The 15,385-nt window shown below is 35.0% G+C and overlaps 1 protein-coding gene across 1 annotated transcript; it reads left to right on the top strand.

Moving 5' to 3' along the window:
- Positions 1–164: 164 nt before the first annotated feature.
- Positions 165–4,288, top strand: LOC149060207 (uncharacterized). Its single transcript, XM_089228248.1, has 2 exons — positions 165–1,695; positions 3,316–4,288. The coding sequence occupies exons 1-2, from the start codon at positions 275–277 to the stop codon at positions 4,286–4,288; spliced, it is 2,394 nt and encodes a 797-aa protein (XP_089084374.1). The 5' UTR covers positions 165–274.
- Positions 4,289–15,385: the final 11,097 nt, after the last annotated feature.

Genomic DNA, 15,385 nt, shown 5'->3' with positions numbered 1-15,385 from the left:
TTCAACTAAATGCAATGTAAACTAAACAATTGATATTATACATTCTTTATTTGTTCCACTCTCATCATTTTAATTAATTTTTATTACTCTTATTATTTGACATAAGTGTGAGCGTCAAATAAATTTTTTCATCATTGTTACAAAGCACTCTGACATTGACATTCTTGAAAAACACAAACAATACAGTAACAATACCTCACAACATAACTGTACATGTTTTAAATAACCAAGAATAAAAATCAAACATATAACAGCCGTATTTTGTTGCAGGACTATGCGAGAAGTGTGGGAAAGAGAAAATGCTCCAGGCAGAGATCCTCAGTTGCAACCAAGGAGAGTTACAATGCATTTTGTCGCCGACGGAAATGTGGACAGAAGGCGATACAACCCACCGCCTCAAACGGTCAACGAAGTGGCAGCAGTGTTTGTCGGTGACGACGGTCAGCCGCCGATGAACGTGGATCTGGTCATCTTCGACCGGAATCCAATTAACCCGCCACACCGCCGTCTACAGACCATACCTGCCGGCTCATCGAACGCGGATCCAATGCTGTATCCGCTGTTCTTTCCACGAGGGGAGCTCGGTTGGCATAACAACTTGCAACAGGAAGGCGTCCGCCGAAACCGAGTTCGCACCCGGAACAGTACCAGGGAGTATACTTGCTTTCGTCTGGGCATTCGGTATCATAATAACAATGACACGATTAACGATAACATGAGTTTATTGCATAGTGGTGGATATCTGTTGCAACAGTATATGTGTGATCAGTACGTTCGGATGGAAGCGAACAACTTAGAGTACATCAAAAGGCATCAGGCTAATCTTTTCGCCGACTCCTATCAGGGTCTTGTGGATCACATAAACCAACAGCTCGAAGTCGGCGCACCCGTGGCCGTCGGGCGTAGGATGATTTTGCCATCGTCGTTCACGGGAGGTCCCCGTTACATGAAACAAAGCTATCATGACGCGATGGCCGTCGTGCGTAAGTACGGAAAGCCTAATCTCTTCATTACGTTTACGTGTAATCCTAGCTGGCCTGAGATCACGCAGAACTTGGGGAGATGGACCGCGGCTAACGACAGACCTGACCTGGTGGCTAGAGTGTTCCATGCGAAACTCAAGCAAATGATGAAGGACATAACGGAGAACAAGGTATTTGGTAATGTCGATGCATATGTGTATACTGTCGAGTTTCAGAAACGCGGACTGCCGCACGCCCACATGCTGATCATTCTGAGTGAGGATAGCAAGTTGCTGACCGCCGAGGACGTTGACAACGTCGTATGCGCCTTCTTGCCGGACCCGGTTAATGAAAGGCGCCTATTCGAGTGTGTGACAAAGCACATGATCCACGGACCGTGCGGAACACTGAATCCCAACAGCCCGTGCATGGTGGACAACAGTTGTTCAAAGGGCTATCCCAAGGCATACAGCGATGAGACTGTGTACATTTCTGACGGTGGTTATCCAAAGTACCGCCGTCCAAACGACGGACCTGTGGTCAGGGTTAGAACTCAGGAGGTCGGCAACGAATTTGTCGTACCGTACAATCCGTACCTGCTCGCAAAGTACAACGCACACATAAACGTAGAATTATGCTCTACTGTGAAGAGTGCTCAGTATTTATACAAATACATATTCAAGGGGCACGACGCAGCCACCTTGGAGCTTTGGAATGGAAATGAGATCGAAAGGTTTGTATTTAAATTAAATTTTTGATAAAATTCTTTAAGTTAACAATAATGTATTCAATGTAAACTCTAAACGCCATATATGTGTATGTGTAGACATCAGTCATTCACTTTATACACACCAACAACTAAAAAAAAACCATTATATACTTTCAACTATTGCATTTGAAAAAAAAGTTTTGATGTTTGCCACTATATATTACTATACTATATGTATATATGATATAGCAATGTACACATAATTGGCCTCTGCCTGCCAAGCGCGTTGCAAAATCATAAACTTCAACCATTGTCAATTATATTGTGTTTAAAAAGATGTTCACTTATCGTATGATTTCTATTATTTTAAATTTTAGGCATTGGTCATCAGCTCAGATAGTGTATTAACCTGATCAAACAAACGTGAAATACGATCATAATAACACTTATTACACTTCTCAAGCTACTACTCAATTCAATCTGGTGTATTTTTAAACAGATCTGAATTCGTATCATGTAGTGACATAATTCAGTTATTTCAGATGACAACCATTTCTCAGCACTAAAAACATTTACACTACATTTCACTAACAACAGTGTAACATTATGCTCAGATATTTATTATTATACACATTTATTTTAAGTTGCTCAATATTAATAGCATTCATTAATTCAAGAACCAAATCTATAAGATTACAGCATCCATTTAACCTTACACAAAAACTATGGACTTTGAAATTCCATTTCAACACAACAGTGTATATATCACATTCCACAGCCTTCGGGTAGGTTAACTATAACCACTCTTGATTGCATATAATATATAATGTATGCATGCATGTAATTATTTACATGTATCTCATAGTTCTGTATTACTTTTTTTAATTTTATTTTTGTTCAACATTATTAACATTACACGGTTTCCTGTGGGTGATGTGTAACCAGGTAACGTTTATTCTAATTCCTTTTCTTATGTTTTTGTGATCGATTGGCTTCTAAATGAACAAATATTGTTGTTACATTAAACCAATTTAAAAAAAAAAACCTAAGCACATACATGTTAACTACCCTCACAAAACTCTATTCTTAGGTATTTAATTGATAAGTTTTGTTTACAATAATATTTTCATTGGAAATAATATACTATACAGTATACAATTTGTAGAATAAATGAAAAATGTATATAATACAATAATAATAATAATTATTATTTAATATAAAAATTAATATATCTGATTTACTTACATATTTTTAACAACACACAGAACACATTTGCATTACAATGATGTTAACCATAACTTTATTATACTCATTTTTATTTGTACTACACTTGACAAAATTACATTGATAACGTTTTACAAAACGTTTAAATACACATGACAAACATAATTATAATGTAATACAATAAACTCCATCGCTATAATACTACTTAACGCTGTTGCCTGTTATGGCACAAAATTGTTAAAGTAATAATAATATACTATAACAGTATTACAAACGTACAAACAACAATAATAGACTTTTTTGTGCACCTATAACTTTGTTTGGTATTAATTTAGACTGAGTTAATTGTTCACATATCGTTCTTAATGAATGTCACGTCGTTAAACTGCGTTACTAAATGTGTTATATTGTTGTTTTCAGTTTCATAAATTCGAGATACGTCAGCCCGCCTGAAGCTGGCTGGAGGTTGTTCGCGTATGAACTACACAAAATCAGTCACACGATCGTTAGACTTCCGGTGCACTTAGAAAACTACCACAACGTTTACTTTGCGCCCGGACAGCAATTAGAGCGGGTGCAGAACGCCGCACTAGCTCGGACAAAACTCACGGCGTTCTTCGCGCTCAACGAGGCCGACGTCGAGGCCAGACAGTACCTGTACCACGAAATACCGGTACATTACACTTGGGACGCACAACGCAGACGATGGAACCGACGTCGCAACCGTTTGACTCACGAGACGTTGGCTCGGATGTACGTCGTCAATCCACTGGACAGAGACCGTTTTCATCTGCGACTGCTACTTCTGCACAAAAGAGGTCCGCAGTCGTTCCGAGACATGAAGACGGTAAACGGTGTCGTGCACAACACATACGCGGCCGCAGCCGTCGCGATAGGATTGTTGGAAGACGACACGGCGTGGCTGGCATGCATGACAGAATCGTCGACGTTGGATACACCGCGTCAACTGCGTTGTCTCTACGTCACGGTACTATTGTTTTGCCATCCCACGAACCCCGCGGACATGTACCGGCGATTCGAAGTACACATGATGGAAGACTTCAACCGGCGTTTCCAAGACGTCGAACGCGCTAGGGCGGCGTGCCTCGGCGCAATCGCAGACCTACTTCGTTCACGCGGTAAATCGCTCGACGATTACGGTTTACCGCGCCCGGACGTCGATCTACTGGAACCGGAACATGATGATCCAATGTTCGGTGCAATAGACGCGGCCGTGGGCTGGGCACAACAATTAGAACACCTGAACGACGATCAGCGAAGGGTGTACGATCGCGTTATGGCCGCCGTCGACGACAACCGGAACGTCCAAAAAACGTTCTACGTCGACGGACCCGGGGGCACGGGTAAAACGACGCTTTACACGGGTGCCTAATATCGTCGCTTCGCAACAGAAATCTAACGATGTTGTGCGTGGCATACACCGGGATCGCTGCGTCCCTCATGGACGGCGACATGACGGTGCACTCGACTTTCGGATTGCCACTAGGAACGCTGACCGAACAGTCTACTTCGAGCATCACCATGCAGTCTTTGCGCGCACAAAGGATACGGGAAGCGGCGCTAATCGTCTGGGACGAAGCGCCCATGTCCCCGGGCATACAACTCACGGTGGTCGACCGCTTGCTCAAGGGCATCATGGAATCGGCACTGCCTTTCGGCGGTAAACCGATACTGTTTGCCAGCGACTTCAGGCAGATATTGCCCGTTGTCCGTCGGGGAGACAGGAGCACAATAGTAATGTCATCACTCAAACGCAACTCCCTCTGGAGGGAGTTTGAAAAGTTCCGACTGACGCGTAACATGCGCGCCGACAACGACGCCGACTTCGCGGCGTGGCTGCTTCAGCTCGGCGACGGTAAGCTGTCGACGGTCGACGGTATTCCGGACACGGTCGACATACCACCACGCATGGTATGTCCGGTCGCGGATCTGGTCGATTTCGTGTACCCGCAGTCAATGTCGTTGGCCAACATCGACGAGTTTACTCGGAAAATCATTCTGTGTCCACGAAACGAGGAATGCCACCAAATCAATTCCACAGTGTTGCGACGCGTCACGGGCGCCCAAAGGACGTACTACGCGATAGACACAGTGGTGGTCGACGATCCCGACGAGGCGGCAAACTATCCGACCGAGTTTCTCAACTCGCTGCAACCAAACGGGCTGCCCCCGTACGCGTTGACGCTAAAGGTCGGTTCTGTCGTCATGTTGCTGAGAAACATTGACCCGAAGAGGCGACTGTGTAACGGGACGAGGTTGGTGATCACCGAACTTCGTCGACACAACTTCAAGGCTAGGATGTTGTCCGGCGCCGACGGCGCGCAGGACGACATCGTGCTACCTGCAGTTTCGTTGACTTCCGGCGAGGAAGACGATTTGCCTTTTCAGATGAAGCGAATTCAGTTCCCGGTACGGTTGTCGTTTGTCATGACCATCAACAAGTCTCAGGGTCAAACGTTTGACCGAGTGGGATTGCTTCTGCCGTCGCCCGTGTTCACACGCGGACAGCTGTACGTTGCGTTTTCAAGAGTGAGGAATGCGCAATCCGTCAGAGTCGGTATGTACGGCGATGAACATGGTCGATTTGTCACCAAGAACATTGTGTACAGGGAAGTTTTGTAATACGATTACAAGTAAGTCATGTGTTTATACAATATTTACCTCCCTGGGTCTATGTGACCTCTGGGTCTATGTGACCCCTGGGTCTATGTGACCCCTGGGTCTATGTGACCCCTGGGTCTATGTGACCCCCTGGATCTATGTGATCCTACAGGTTTATGTAGCCTGTGTGGAGAGAAAGTTTGACAACCTCCACGTGGTCTCTCTGGATGCGATTACACTTAACGGTGTATTCGTAACTAATGTCAAACGCTTTATATCACTGTTAAACAACTATAATATCATAACATTTTTATTTTGTAAAATACAATATTTCTGTAAGAATAACTTTTCAACAAAATTTTGCAATAATAAAAGTACAACAATTCATATAATATGATATTTGTAACAATTTGTTACTTAATACTCCTCTTAACAGCTGTAAATGTATAAAAGGATTTTTTTTTTTAATTAGGAAAAAAACATATTTTTTTTATCACACACCACTAATGTCTACTATGTCTATCTGTATGATAAATTTTGAAGACAACTGAACATGTAACATTGTATTTATTAAGAAGATTTGTAAGTTGGAATAAATTGATAACGTTGTAATCTTATGCTATGATGTTTGAAATCCAATTTGTATTATACACTCACGGTGAATTACTGTTAATTTATTAATTCATATTTTATGTTTGTTAAAAAAAACACAGAAAAATTACCATTTCAATGTAATAGTTTAATTAAAAGAATTTATGTTGATTCATTAATTTGATTACTACACACAATGTTTGATTAAACATTAAAATGAATCCCTATATATATCGCTCTAAGCAACCCATGGAAGAATTACGTTTTTCTTCCATGGGTTTCCTAAGACCGGCCAATCGCGTTACTTCGTCGCGGCGGCGGCCGAGCTATCACGATTTTTCAGTTATCGTATCACTCATCAGTCATAGATATCGTGTTTTAGATTTTTCGAAACGTTTTACGCTTATTTTTTCCACTTTTTACTCGATTTTTCTACTTTTACGCCCTTTTCCGTCGCCTTTTTTTACGTTTAATTTAAGTGCGTTTCTTTTAAAATCGGTTTTCACTCGAAATCGCTCCGAACGCTTCGCCTTTCCGTTCCGTTTCCGACGCGACCGACTTTCGTTTTCATCGTTTTTTTTTCGATCTTTTTCGTCTTTAAGACCGCCAACTGCTCTTTTTTCGCGTAGTATACTTATTTTCGAACCCGTAGACGTGCGGTTCTCGCACCGATTCGGTCCGTACGCTTCGAAATCGCGTTTGATGTACCTACCTATTGTACTGATAATAATAAATATTATACTGTTTTTGTTTGATTCAATAAATATTGTTTTAAATACGTTTAATTCTGTCTTTTGTCTGTTCGAAATCCTTATTTTAAGCTCATGTCGACGGTGTTTGAGTGTTCCTACTTTTTATAAATTACAAAAACGGCTACTCGGTTAGTAGCCAAATATTTAACACAGCACATAAAAGGTGCGACTACATGTGATATAATAATATGTATTATTGTTTGTGTGATTATTTACACTTTTGTTCGTCGACGGCTCAAAGAACGTAATCATATGATGCTACGTATAAGGTGTTTAATATTAATTGCTGTCGATAGGTGAGATAGGTGTAATGAGTAGTCTACGACGGTGGTTAATTATTTAATCGAGCACACAAATTGTACAACAACGTAATGTACTGTAGGTACACTACGGTTAATCGACAACGGTAGTATCGGTGTATATGTAATCTCTTTAGGGTTATTATGTCTAAATTGATTAAATAACTACTCGGTTATACCATGAAAAGAATATTTTGGTGGCAATGTTAATAATTTAGTTCATTGACGGTGTTATAAAAGTGAGTATGTACTGCTACAGATGCATTATTAAATATCATTTCTTATAGGCAATGTAGTTTTTATTCATTTGTGGTAATTAAATAGTTACTAAATTACATAATAAACATTTACGGCTATGAATAACTCACTATTTAATATTTAACATATTATTTGACTTAAACTGTATTCATAACTTTCTACATATCATATAATATACCACAAACTTAATATGTTGTTTGTGTTATTGTTACATGCATATAACATAAACTCGACATTATTTTTTAATGAATAACTTTATAATACAATTTAATATGAAAAAATTTCATGAATTACTTACTACCGCCAGTACAAACTAATTACCTGTTGCTTTATTTACATTAGATCACTAAGACACTAAGATACGTAATAATTATATTAATCGGATTATATTTGTTTTAACGCAATGATGATACCCTATGCTATGATTTGTAACCTTTAATTATAATAGTTTTAAGTTTCCACCTGTGTACACAACCTTTTTTCCTAATGAAAAAGAGAGTGAACATACAGTTTTCTACCCTTCATTTTTCAACTGTTGAGTGACTTCATAACTTTTTAAGAACAAACGCTTGATCACAAAGATCAAAACCCCGATATACATTTGCATACCTACATTGCCTTTCGATTTAATACACACCACACATTATAGATATTATCTTATGGATATATATCTGTTCACAAAGAGTAAAAACTAACAAAAACAACAACAAAAAACCAAATAATTTCAAAAAAAAATTTATTGTTGAGCTGAAAACAAATAAAATTCATTTAATATTACAAATCATTGTATTTAACTAATATTGTTCAACTGAAAACTTACTGGATGTTTCCATGCTCTGAAATTTATAAAATGTATTGAATTAGCATTTTCGTCAGCAACTATTTAAAATTAGTATTAGATACTTACATCACCCTTCACCACCACCGCCGCTATTCCATTTGTCACTGAAGACACCGCGGGATCTTCAGTGACAGATGGCGGTTCTGTTGATGGCTGCGGCGGTGGTGTTGATGGTGGTGCGGGAGGGGGCGGCACAGACTGCCGGTGGTGCTGTAAAAATGATTAATATTAAATACAACTGCAGGTCGTGGTAGAATATCACACATACTCACCAAAACAATCCCGCACTGGCACTATGTGCCCCCTCCTCTTACACCTGAAACATCCTGAAACACAAATAAACAATGTACAATTTCATTAATAGCATACTTGATCGAAATTTGTATTTGGTACGAGTCTACTTACTGAGGTTTTTTTTTTTTTTGCCGACTGCTGGTGACCTGGGTTTGAAGGGTATACAGGTGCATTGTACACCTGTACACCCTTCCCAAAAAATTTGAAGTTATTAACAACTTTCATTCTAAAACAGAAAAAAAAAACTTTAATGAATAATTTTCGCAGTTAATTATTCTACTTCTGTGACGTGTAGGATTGTATTACAACATTTAAGAACCTATACAGCATTTCAACAAATCGCTTACTACACACTGACTCTGGTTATCACAGAAACGTTTTCATCTACAGATCTACAAAATTTTTATAAAATTACACATCATTATGAATTAACGAAAAATAAACTGAACACGTGGCCTGTTACAACGACAAACTACACACATTACATATGCGGTGACTTCCACAAAAAAAATTATTTTTCCATAGAAACTATTCTGCGTATAGGTAAACGTTAGTACGTTGCGTGTTTCGAGTTAAGAGGCTGTCAGCGCAGCGATGTTACTATAAAATTCTAACCCAAGAGCCACAATTTTATGGCCCATAAGAATCGTTTTTTTTTTTTTTTTTTTTTTTATAAAATTTAAAGTAAAATTACAGTGAACAACAGTTTTAACGGTATAAACCTAACCTTTTGACTATACAGAGTGGTTTTTAATTATTGATTTTGGTTACCTTCCAGTCCCTAAAATTTTCATGCATTTTGTACACTTAAAATGATGTGCGTTATATAAAAAAAAATTTTTCAACAAAAATTCTATTTCACAAATTTGTTTAAAGAACCTTTAAATTTGTTAAATAGAATTTTTGTTGAAAAATTTTTTTTTATATAACGCACATCATTTTAAGTGTACAAAATGCATGAAAATAATAATACATAATATCAGAAATAAATAAAAATAAATTTAAATTACCCATATGGGGTATGTGAATTATAGTTTTTTTTTTATTCTTTGTGGTCGAAGAACTTTCTGATATCCTGTATTAATATTATTATTTTAAAATTTTATAGAATATATTATTATATAAAGGTTTAATGTGAATAACACACTTTTAAATTTCGTACTGCACGCTGAATTTTTCGTACTACACACCATTTTAGGGACTGTGATACCTACAATAATTTAAAAAACACGATTCATTAAGAATTTACAAAAACAAAACAACCAGGAACACGTGTTTTTTTGTGATTGTAACCACATATATAGAGTATTAGCGATTTCAATAACAATTTACATTTCTGCAGAAATAATTCTACATACCATTGCATGTTACGTAAAGGGATACCGTTCTACACGTAGCAAAAGGATTTCTGCTTTACGATAATTTACGAAGATGATTTAAAATTTTGATTTCGATTATCGCACGAACATTTTAACTTTTCCAAATTTTATGAAATTATAAATCAATATAAATTATAATAAATAAAAAACATAAAACTGAACACGTGGCCTGCAATGACCACTGCACAGTGCATAGTGCAATGACTAAAAAAAAAAAAAAGATTTTCTCATACATTACTTTACAGAAGTGTTACGTGTTTGAGTTAACTTAAAGGAATACCTACAAAAATTCACATTGATTCAAACGCACATGTGCCGAAAAAGGCCTTTCAACTTTACGATATTCTACTAAATGGTTATCGAATATTTTCTGGGATATAATATCATATTAAATATTAAAATTATTTTAAAGTATTTAAAAAAGAAAATAAATTTAAAAACACGTGAGACAAATCTAATATATATAAAAGTACCTTAAACAAATATTTAATATCAACAAAGGTCTACTTACTCGATTACCGCTAGATTGTTAAATGAAATTAGTCTTACCGTCTCCCGATCACATAGCCTGTTGCCAAAAAAGTATTTTCCATCACTCTTCTAAATTGGTTACATACCTACGATAACGGACGTATCGATAACTGCGCGATTAAACGAAAGGTGCGTATGACAGAGATCAATAGTGGATACGGGAGATAGACAGAGACCGTGTCGTAAAACGCGCCTTGGATAACAATATATTTATGTATAGAAAAACATTAAACACCGTTCGATCAAATATCATTCTTTATATAACTTAACATTATACCATAAAACTTTACTATCTACACGACTACACGCATAACATGATTTTTGAATGTCTATGAAATCCGCCTTATACTAAAATACGTATTCAGTATTCCCTAAATATTAATTCCACTTATCGTCGTGTCTGCATACTAGAATTGATGTAGCACATTGTCCAACTGGAGTAGCTTACTTGAAAATTAATCCATGTTCATCTGTGTTGACTGACTTGCTAGACACTTCAAAATGAATTTTAAAATATTACTTTTTTTTTAACATACGAAAAAGCACCGGACATGAGACGTGGAACCGTATTATTCAATTGCCGACTTCCGTGGGCAATGTGACATATCCAGACACTCAAACTCGAAATTCAAACTTCCCGCCTTCGAAACGCGATCACCAACACTTAGCCATACCATACTTGAATTGATGTAGCACATTGTCCAACTTGAGTGGCTTACTTGAAAATTAATCGATGTTCATCTGTGTTGACTGACTTGCTAGACACTTCAAAATTACTTTTTTTTTTAACATACGAAAAAGCACCGGACATGTGACGTGAGGCCGTATTATTCAATTGCCGACTTCCGTGGGCAATGTGAGAAATCTAGACACTCAAACTCGAAATTCAAACTTCCCGCCTTCGGAACGTGATCACCAACACCGAGTCTTATCAAAACTCCTTATCACATAGACAATTTTAGTTTTTCAACCAACAATTCATTTTTTTTGTTAAAAAATAAACTACGACATTATCGTTTCCAGCCAACACCAACCACTCACAGCGAGTCTCACGGACCCCGAGTTTCAGGACAGCGAGTTTCCGATGGCAGCTAGTATAATATATAAAATATATCAAATTAAAATAGTAAATTTTAAAATAAATGATAATATTGAGTTTTTTTTAAGTTGAGGGGGGGGGGGGGTTCAGATATGGAAGGCACTACCCTTATCCCTGAAAAAAAATTACCTGGATCCTGGTACTACTGACTCCGTTTCATCAACGCAAATAGTTATTCATCACTTATCGCGTTCTATAAAAATAAGGTAAAAAGAGCGGGTTAGTCGTGGATGTCGCTCTGCTGCACAGTAGGTTACAAGTGGGTTACTGTAATGGATGGAATTAAATTTGAATCCAATTATATTATATTATTGTATACGAAAAACGATTCTGAGTGAAGACGGTTTATCTGTCTAGGATATATTATAGATTAATAAAAATTTTCAAATACTAGATTTAAAACGAAAAATTTTTATGAATTTCTTGTTTGAAATACTTTGCGGATTTTCGTGATTTTTACATATTATGTTGTAAAAATTCAAACTTTGAATGATTGTAAAAAAAAAATTGTGACTACGCATTTCTTTTATTTTTCAATTGCTATTGTAAAAATATGATAGGAACTATGTATTAATTTTCAAATATATTTTCTTTTATATTCTTTTATATTCTTTATCTTCTCTTATATTAATTTATAATTAATTATATTATATAATTTAATAAATTAATATTTTTAATTTATAATTAAAAATTATAATTTATAATTTTTAAATATTGGTATTATTTTTAGAGTAGATTAGTTTGAAACGTAATAACATTTCTCAAAATATTATCATTTTAAAAATTTCCCGTCAAAATTATTCATTTTTAAAATTAGTATATCTATTTGTTATTATTTTTGTCATACCGAAGTTTAATTAGACCCATTTTTTTTTTTTTATTCTTTAAGATATTTTATATTTCACCCTTTATTCTTGAATTTTTATATTATTATTATCAGAATTTAATTCAAGAGCAATGAATGTGCTGAATTTACAATGAAAATGTTGCACTTTTTACATTGAAGGAACATTGTAGAAACGTTGAAGTTTCTTTTAGAACCTGAAAGATTGAAATATATGTAACAGGGACGTATAATGTGATCGTGATGTTCGTTGAATACTTCCACCGGCCGTCGAAACTACGTGCCACGCACCAACGACGCGAATACTGAAGAACGATTATCGAATATAACCCTGGTACCAGTGGCGTATTTTAGGTAATTTCTCGGGGTGATATCCAATGTTTAATGAATATATAATATATATAATATATAAAATTAAAATAGTAAATTTTAAAATAAATGATAATATTGAGTTTTTTTTAAGTTGAGGAGGGGGGGTTCAGATATGGAAGGCACTACCCTTATCCCTGAAAAAAAAACTACCTGGATTCTGGTACCACTGACTCCGTTTCATCAACGCAAATCATTATTCGTCACGTATCGCGTTCGATAAAAATAAGGTAAAAAAAGCGGGTAAGTCGTGGATGTCGCTCTGCTGCACAGTAGGTTACAAGTGGGTTACTGTAATGGATGGAATTAAATTTGAATCCAATTATTCATTGTATACGAAAAACGATTCTGAGCGAAGACGGTTTATCTGTCTAGGATATATTATAGATTATTAAAAATTTTCTAATCTTAGATTTAAAACGAAAAATTTTTATGAATTAATTTCCGGTGGACTTTTTATTTGTAATAACCTAATAAAGATTGACAAACTTGTAAGGAATCTCGTATTAAATTTTTAAATCTTAGATTTAAAAAGATAATTTTTTATGAATTTCTAGCTTAAAATAATTTGTGAATTTTCGTGATTTTTATGTATTTTGTCAAAATTCAAACATTGAATGCTTATAAAAAGAAATTGTGACTATGAATTACTTTTATTTTTCAACTGCCGTTGTAACAATATGTTAAGAGCCTTGTATTAAATTTTCAAGCTTTTCTGCCTAACAAATACATTTTTATCGATATTAATTTAAAAAAAACTAATAATGTTTGAAAATTTCAATTGCCTATGAATAGTTCAACTTAAGTCGAAAACTTTTTTTTTAATTTAGGTTTTCTTATAAGAAAAATGGTAATCATTTTTAAATTTCTACCAGCTTGTAAAGATTATGAGCAAAATTTTCATCATTTGGATAAATGAAAAGATGAAGTGGAATTTCACTGCCAACCTTTTAAATGGGTAAACCTTTTTTTAACTTTTAAATACGAGTACAATGTGTTTGTGAAACATTCCATCAAATTATATAATGTTTATTAGATTCTTTAAAATTCATTTTTAATATAATCAATTGATAAATAAATCATAATAATGTAGTTATTGGTTTTCTCGAAATTTGATATCTAAATAACCCATTTACAAATATTCTATATTAAATCATTGACCGAGGCTTATTCACTGTACATAATACTAAACATAATATTACCTGCAACAAGACAAAATGTTATGAATTCTCAGTTAAAAATTGTTTTTGCTATAATTTTTTAATAATGTCATAAATAGTGAATTTTTCTTTTAATATTCTAATCTTTTTTTTCAACTTAAAATTTTGAACTTCTTTGTATTCATAATTCACAGTATTCAAATGTCTCTGTCATTTTCGAAGTCATAAAGTGAGTTGTAGATTTACATCAGTGCAATTAGAGTGGTGCACAGAGGTTTTATTTTCCAGCTTATATTTATTATATTTTGAAATTAAAGTTATCAATAAATACAAACATTTTGTAATATACATAATCTGTGTATTAAAGAATATATTGGTAGGTAGTTCGCTATTCCAAGTTATAGGTTATACTGTGTTATAGCCTTATAGGACTATTACATAATACAATCAAGTTTCGATTACTTGAATTTTAAGAGTTAAATCCGGCTTATGCGTTTTTTGAATTATAAATTATAATATATAATTTATAATTAATTATATTTTATAATTTAATAAATTTATATTTTAAATTTATAATTTATAATTTTTAAATATTGGTATTATTTTTAGAGTAGATTAGTTTGAAACGTAATAACATTTCTCAAAATATTATCATTTTAAAAATTTCCCGTCAAAATTATTCATTTTTAAAATTAGTATATCTATTTGTTATTATTTTTGTCATACCGAAGTTTAATTAGACCCAATTTTTTTTTTTTATTCTTTAAGATATTTTATATTTCACCCTTTATTCTTGAATTTTTATATTATTATTATCAGAATTTAATTCAAGACTCTAAGCAGAGCAATGAATGTGCTGAATTTACAATGAAAATGTTGCACTTTTTACATTGAAGGAACATTGTAGAAACGTTGAATTTTCTTTTAGAACCTGAAAGATTGAAATATATGTAACAGGGACGTATAATGTGATCGTGATGTTCGTTGAATACTTCCACCGGCCGTCGAAACTACGTGCCACGCACCAACGACGCGAATACTGAAGAACGATTATCGAATATAACCCTGGTACCAGTGGCGTATTTTAGGTAATTTCTCGGGGTGATATCCAATGTTTAATGAATATATAATATATATAATATATAAAATTAAAATAGTAAATTTTAAAATAAATGATAATATTGAGTTTTTTTTAAGTTGAGGAGGGGGGGTTCAGATATGGAAGGCACTACCCTTATCCCTGAAAAAAAAACTACCTGGATTCTGGTACCACTGACTCCGTTTCATCAACGCAAATCATTATTCGTCACGTATCGCGTTCGATAAAAATAAGGTAAAAAAAGCGGGTAAGTCGTGGATGTCGCTCTGCTGCACAGTAGGTTACAAGTGGGTTACTGTAATAGATGGAATTAAATTTGAATCCAATTATTCATTGTATACGAAAAACGATT

The sequence above is a fragment of the Diuraphis noxia genome, unplaced genomic scaffold (genome assembly GCF_037042655.1).
Source record: "Diuraphis noxia isolate RWA-SAM2 unplaced genomic scaffold, SU_Dnox_SAM2 contig0001, whole genome shotgun sequence".
Classification (NCBI taxonomy): Eukaryota; Metazoa; Arthropoda; class Insecta; order Hemiptera; family Aphididae; genus Diuraphis; species Diuraphis noxia.
This window is presented reverse-complemented; position numbering and strand designations above follow the sequence as displayed.

What these genes read in the sequence shown, in the direction of transcription:
- LOC149060207 (XM_089228248.1), top strand. Translation starts at nt 275, where the DNA reads ATGCGAGAAGTGTGGGAAAGAGAAAATGCTCCAGGCAGAGATCCTCAG. An exon ending in AATGGAAATGAGATCGAAAG is followed by an intron (nt 1,696 to 3,315) that starts GTTTGTATTTAA and finishes TGTTGTTTTCAG; the next exon opens with TTTCATAAATTCGAGATACG.